At 53.6% G+C, this 7,208-nt stretch overlaps 1 protein-coding gene across 1 annotated transcript; it reads left to right on the plus strand.

Annotated features, from left to right (window-relative positions):
* The first annotated feature begins 618 nt into the window (after nt 1–618).
* On the plus strand, nt 619–3,585 carry LOC138682881 (olfactory receptor 14A16-like). Its single transcript, XM_069774410.1, has 2 exons — nt 619–814; nt 2,491–3,585. Exons 1-2 carry the CDS (start codon nt 769–771, stop codon nt 3,477–3,479), a joined length of 1,035 nt encoding a protein of 344 aa, XP_069630511.1. The 5' UTR covers nt 619–768; the 3' UTR covers nt 3,480–3,585.
* The last annotated feature ends 3,623 nt before the right edge of the window (nt 3,586–7,208 follow it).

The raw sequence follows: 7,208 nt of genomic DNA on the forward strand, positions 1-7,208 counted from the left end.
CTGAGGCAAGGAGCTGACATGCAGGTGCCTATTTCATGCAGACCTACACTGAGGCAAGAGGAATCCCAGCTCCTGTGGGATTGTGGTGGGCATGGGAGGGAGCTGAGTCCCCTTCCAGCCCCAGGACTGCAGACCCAGGATGAGACGCCTCCATGGACTCAGCTGACTCCCTTCCCTCAGCAGGGCTAAAGGAGATCCCTGCCTGTCACTGTCTGCGTGTCCTGCCCAATGATGGCACAAGAAAGAGGCTGCCCAGGGAAGGGGTTGAGTCACCCTCCTTGGAGGTATTTAAAAGACACTGTGTTTAGGGACATGGTATACTGGTGGATTTGCTAGTGTTAGGTTTATGGTTGGACGTGGTGGTCTTCAGGTTCTTTTCCAACCACAGTGATTGTATGATTCTCAGACAAGTGGATTCTTGGACCTAAGTCTGTCTCTCAGCAGAGCAATGACCCTGCTGGAAAGCAGTGTCTCTCCCCAGGTGCGGGAGGGAACATCCGTGATTGCTTCAGCCTGTTTCCCAGCAGGTTCCCCTGGAGGCCCAGGGACAGCTGGAGGGAGCCCAGAGGGGGCAGAGCAAGTGCTGCCTTGGGCTGGTCCTCTGCTGCTGAGCTGGGCTGGGCTCCTGGGACAGAGGGAGCTCATGGCAAGCGGGCAGCGCTGCAGAGAGACAGCTCTGCCCAGGAGCAGGGCTGGGGGCACTGCCTGCAGGCATCGAGAGGAGACCTGCAAGGCAGAGAGAGCTTAAAGGCAGTGTGGAGTGGGAGGATGCTGAGAGCTCACTGCGGGAGAAATCTTCCCAGCCCTCTGCATGGTAAGTCTGTGGGTGCAGGGCAATAGAGCTTCAGTTCCTGCAGGGATCTGGGACATCTGACAGCGTATGGGATCTGGCAGGAGGACTCTTTTTATCTCTGGTGTAGAGGAGAAGGGTGTGCTCCAGAGCAGGGCTTCCCTGCTGCCCTGTCAGAGGGACAGGGCATGAGGGCTGCCTTCTCCTGGCACCAGCTGCAGGGCTGTGAAGCCGGGTGTGCATGCAGGGGTGCCCAGGGCTGTCCTTCAGAGCAGGGTCCTGGTGTTTCAGGGGCTGAGTGATGGAGCAGGGACTTTGCTGCCTGCCAGGGTCAGCACTCAGCCTGTGCAGGGAACTCCCCATGACAGTGTGGGGAGAAGGAGTGCATGAAAGAAATGACCCTTGGAAGGGCAGAGCAGGGTGCTTCTGCTGTCGAGAGGCTGCTGCATGGGTCAGGTTTGCTCAGAGCTCCAGCTTAGCCCTGGGCATTTCCGAGGGGACTTTCAAGAAGAACGTCAAGGCTGCATTCTCCTGAAAAGTAAGGAGTCTTTGCTTTGAATTTTTATCCTCCTGGTGGGTGGGTGGGCAGTGTGAGACTAAAATTTATTTGTCCCCTCTGGAGAAGGCACCGAGACCCCAGTTGTCCTTAGCACTTGTCTGAGGTGCTCCTTAGCCCCTGCACACACAGAGATGCCCCTGGGCAGTGCCTGGCTGCCAGGAGGGGTCTGCAGGGCAGAGCTGAGCACACAGCGGGTGGGATGGGGTCTGTGAGCAGGGACAGGGAGGAGACAAGGGGATGGAGAAGCAGCTGCTGACAGGGACAGCTCCAGGCAGCAGAGACAGGGGCAGGGAGTGAGAGGAGGGAGCTGCTTCCAGAAATGCCATGGGAGGGGGAATTCGGGCACCTCCCTGTCATCACTAGAGAAAACCTGTAGTCTTTTCTCCCACCCAGCAGAGCCTCTGCCTTTACGGCCATGGGACTAAGTCACCTTCTCAGTGGCTTCAGCTCTGAAGAGAAGATATTATCAAACACCCTACCATCTGTCCCTCTCCTGCCTCCATATACAGCAGCTCTGTAACATCTGCCCAAGTTCCTCCTCCTGTCTCTACTCCTCTTGTTTTTATCACTGGTCTGGGATGGGAGGTAGGATTCAGATGCACCTCACAGACCGAGCCTGCGGGTCTTGCCATGTAGAATTCTCCATGGGAGTTAAGTGTCCAAATCCCCGCCTAATCCCCAGGCTCCCAATGATAGAAATGAGAAACCTCTCCCGTTAGGACAACCCAAATTTAGGAGATTCGCTTCTTTCCCTACCAAATGCACTCCTTAAGAGTGGTGGGTAAACTAGAACAAAATACACCAAAAAAAAATCCCTTGGATTTTGTTTGCTTTTCGTTGAATTGGAAGCGACAATGTTGAAAAGCTCTGTGATATAATGAGTGGATTTAATCTGATATCACCCCGTGTCCCTATTTACCTCTTGCTGTAGGGCAGGACTGACTCCCCCAGAGCCCACAGCACAGCCTGCTGCTCCCAGTGGCACCCTCAGCCAGCACCAAGCATATATCTCATGATACGACCTGCCAAGGGTCTTTCCGAAATAGGAAAGGCAATTTCAGTGGGGTTTCTATGAGAAATGCATTAGGTTTAGCTCAGAGAAGTCTATTCTAACTTGTCAATCTCTTTCCCTCTTGAACAGTGCCCCATGCCCAGAAGAAGCTAATGTCCAACAGCAGCTCCATCACTGAGTTCCTCCTCCTGGCATTTGCAGACACGCGACAGCTGCAGCTCTTGCACTTCTGGCTCTTCCTGGGCATCTACCTGGCTGCCCTCCTGGGAAATGGCCTCATCATCACCGCTGTAGCCTGCGACCACCACCTCCACACCCCCATGTACTTCTTCCTCCTCAACCTCTCCCTCCTCGACCTGGGCTCCATCTCCACCACTGTCCCCAAATCCATGGCCAATTCCCTGTGGGACAGCAGGGCCATCTCCTACTGGGGATGTGCTACACAGGTCTTTTTTTTTGCCTTCTTGGCAGTAGCAGAGTATTGTGTCCTCACCATCATGGCCTACGACCGCTACGTTGCCATCTGCCAACCCCTGCACTACGGGACCCTCCTGGGCAGCAGAGCTTGTGTCCACATGGCAGCAGCTGCCTGGGGCAGTGGGTTTCTCTATGCTCTGCTGCACACGGCCAATACATTTTCACTACCACTCTGCCAAGGTAATGCTGTGGGCCAGTTCTTCTGTGAAATCCCCCAGATCCTCAAGCTCTCCTGCTCACGCTCCTACCTCAGGGAAGTTGGCCTTCTTGTGCTAGGTGTCTGTTTGGCATTTGGTTGTTTTGTTTTCATTCTTTTCTCCTATGTGCAGATCTTCAGGGCCGTGCTGAGGATCCCCTCTGAGCAGGGACAGTACAAAGCCTTTTCCACGTGCCTCCCTCACCTGGCCATGGTCTCCCTGTTTATCAGCACTGCAGTGTTTGCCTACCTGAAGCCCCCATCCCTCGCCTCCCCAGTTCTAGATCTAGTGGCGGCAGTTCTGTACTCAGTGGTGCCTCCAGCAGTGAACCCCCTCCTCTACAGCATGAGGAACCAGGAGCTCAAGGATGCCCTGCGGAAAATGATGAGCGGGTGCTTTTCAGAAGCAATAAACTGCCTGTTTTTTTCTACAGAGCATTCATAATGTAACTCATTAAATACCCAGCCTGCCTTCTCAGGTTCTTGGGCGTGGGGGTGGGGGTTCTTTGTTTTTCTTGTGATAATGTTGTGCTCATTGAAATTTTATTATACATCCCACTTGTAATTCACTGTCTACCTGTAGAATTTGACCTAGAGGCTGTGTAAATGAGGCGCAGTTCTCGCTCTGTTATTCAACAGAATAAAGGACCCTCCAGCAACTTGTTTGTACAAGAATGTTCCTCTGAGAACCTGGTGAAGCTGCAGGGCAGTGCCTGTGTGCAGAGGGGAAGGGGAAAAGAGTCTCAGCACAGCAGCACTGCCAGGCAGCACCAGTGCTTGGTCTTCCCAGAGCTGCTCTCTTTCCACTCCCACACTCTCCTGCTGAGCCCTGGCTTGGTGTAAGCCCTGAGTGCTCTGACATCTCGGTCCCAGTCCTGCTGTGTGGCAGGACTCCCAAGGGAGAATCTTGGTTCTGAGGAATTGCTGTATTTACACTGGCTTTGTCACTCCATCCCCGTGCTCCACTGGCCACTGGGACCAGGGTTCCCTCGGTTGCCGTCCTTGTGCTGACAACACATTTAGAGAAGCCCTTCTGGGTGCCCTCCCCATGCATGGCCTTTTCCAGCCACAACCAAGCTCTGGCTTTGCTGGCTCCATCCCTGCACACACAGGCCAGGTGTCTGTCTGCCTCCTGGGCAGGCTGTTCCCCCTCCAGCCTCCCTGCACTTCCTTCTGGTGTTGGACCTCCTACGTCAAGAGGGTCCCTGTTGGTCCATGCTGATCTCTTGCCAGGCCCTGCTTGACTCCCTGCTCATTAGGCAGTGAGGCTGGCTTCTTCCTGGGCTTTGAAGGACGTTGTCCCTGAAGATCCAGGAGGGACTCACAGCCCCTTTGTCCTCCAGGACAGTCCAAGCAGAGCCTCAGCTAACTGAAATCAGCTCTCCTGCAGTCCCGCACTGCCATTCTGCTAGTTGTCCTACTTCTCCACCATCTCATGGTGGTAGCAGCCATGGCTGCCCTCCTCCTTCCCATCCCCAGACAGATCCACCCTGTCTGTCAGGAAGAGACCAGCCCTAGACAGCTCATTGAGTGTCTCTGTCAAAACGCTGTCTTCCACACCCTGCAGGAGTCTTCTGGGTTGCTTGTGCCCAGCCCTGCTGCTCTCCCAGCAGACTGTGGGGTGCTTCAACTTGCCATGTCATCGAGGACCTGTGACCATGAGGCTTCCTCCAAGGCAAGGCTCTGTGCACACCAGCCTCCCCTTTGCACAGAGCTCCAACAAGTGACTCCCTTTGCAAGTGCTCCAACACTGACCATCTCTGTGGCCCTCTGCTGAACTTTTGCGGCTCTCCAGCTTGCCAGTGTGTCTCTGGCACTGTGAGGAACCAAAACCTGGGCAAGTATGCTGGGTGTGGTGTAACAAGCGCTGATCGCTTCTGCTGGCTGTGCTCATGCTCGTACAGCCCAGGATGTTGTTGGCCATCTTTGCTGATGGCTCCTCTTTTGCCTAATGTGACCCAGAGATCAGCAGACCCTTTCTTGTGGAGCTGCTATCCGCCTAGGCAGTCCCTGTCCTATGTCATTTCAGAGCCTTCATCCACTTTAGAGGCAGGACTTTGGATGAACCCTTACTGCATAGCATGAGGTTTCGTGTGGCCAATCCCTCCTGACTGTGACCTGACATCTGCTGGACAGCATGCATCCTGCTGTGTTCCCCTTCTAGTGAGTGTCAGGGTTATTAAAGTCCCCAATAAGACAAGAAGTCATGGACCTGGAGTCTTCCCTGGGTTGCTTAAATAAGCAGCACCTTGACAGCAGCACTTACACAACCATGAGCAACACAATGGGCTCCATCCTCTTCCCCCTCTCAGGCTGATCGGGTGCAAAGGTTCCACAAGTGGTTCATATATTACAATTGACCAGCAAAGCATGTACACACGTTCACGCCCAAACACACACACAGCAGTGAGCCTACTCACACAGAAAAAAGCTGGGAGCAGAGTTTAATAAATGTCGTAGTTTGACTCCGGTAGTCACTTAAGCACAATGCAGCTGCTCGCTCGCTCCTCCGCAGCAGGATGGCAGAGATGATGGGAAAGGTAAAAGTGAGAAAACTCATTGGCTGAGATCAAAACAGTTTAATAAGTAAAGCAAAAGCTGTGCACTCAAGCAAAGCAAAATAAGGAATTCATTCACTGCTTCCCATCGACAGGCAGGTGTTCAGTCATCTCCAGGAAAGCAGGGCTCCCTCACACGTAACAGTTACTTGGGAAGACAAACAACATCTCTCTGAACATTCCCCCTTTCCTCCTTCTTCCCCCAGCTTTTATAGCTGAGCATAACATCCTATGGTACAGAAGATCCCTTTGGTCAGTTGGGGTCAGCTGTCCCAGCTGTGTCCCCTCCCCACATCTTCTGCACCCCCAGCCTACTCGCTGGCAGGGCAGCGTGAGAAGCAGAAAATGCCTTGGCGCTGTGCAAGCACTGCTCAGCAGTGACTAAAACATTGGTGTGTTAGCAACACTGTTTCCATCACAAATCTAAAACATAGCCCCATACAATTTGCTATGAAGTTAGTTAACTCTACCACAACTGAAACCACTAGAATAAGCAGGACAGACCATGGTGATCAGGCACAGGCTTTGGCCAGACCAGCACTGACCAGCCACTTCCCCACAGGCACCTGGGCCCTTGCAGCCCTCTCCTTCCCAAACTTCCACAGGCTGCTTCTTCCACGATACGCCTTGACCCTAGCCTTTCTCTGCCACAGTCTGCTCCACAATTCATAACCATCACCAATTAGTTTTCCCCCAATGGTCTCAGGTTTTCTCCATTTGTACCCAAATCTGATAGCTTGGACACCATTGCCTTGGTCCTCTGGGACTTCAAGGGCATCCCTGATGGCTTCCCCAGGCACTGATGGCCTTGCAAGACAAGACTGCCCAGGAGGTCCCTGGTGCTCCTCTCTGTGCCGTCTGGCCACTTCTCACATCTGCAGCCACCTGTGAGACCCAGCCGGGACACAGGGTGCTGCCCATACTGCTGGTCCCTTCTCACGCTCTTCTCTGTCACGTCCCACAATTTCTCCTGCCATGTCCCATAGGTTCCCATATCACGTACAGGTGGCTTCACCCCAGGGCAGGGCCTCACCAGGGGCACAGTCATCTCTCTGTGGCCTTCCCATCTGGTGTCCTTGATGATCCCATGATGCCTGCCTGCTCCTGGTCACTCACATTGCTGTCATGAGGTGACTTCACATGCAACAGCCCAACCATGCTGGCTCTGCGTATCTCTACCCCTCTCCACGGAATGAGCTGCCACATGTGCCACATGGGGGTTTGTGATGCAACAAGTTGTCGTGGTTTAACCCCAGCCAGCAACTAAGCACCACGCAGCCGCTCACTCACTCCCCCCCGCCCCCACCCAGTGGGATGGGGGAGAAAATTGGAAAAAGAAGTAAAACTCGTGGGTTGAGATAAGAACGGTTTAACAGAACAGAAAAGAAGAAACTAATAATGATAATGATAACACTAATAAAATGACAACAGTAGTAATAAAAGGATTGAAATGTACAAATGATGCGCAGGGCAACTGCTCACCACCCGCTGACCGACACCCAGCCAGTCCCCGAGCGGCGAATCCCTGCCCCCCACTTCCCAGTTCCTAAACTAGATGGGACTTCACATGGTATGGAATACACTGTTGGCCAGTTTGGGTCAGGTGCGCCGGCTGG

This window comes from Haliaeetus albicilla, chromosome 29 (genome assembly GCF_947461875.1).
Source record: "Haliaeetus albicilla chromosome 29, bHalAlb1.1, whole genome shotgun sequence".
Lineage (NCBI taxonomy): Eukaryota > Metazoa > Chordata > Aves > Accipitriformes > Accipitridae > Haliaeetus > Haliaeetus albicilla.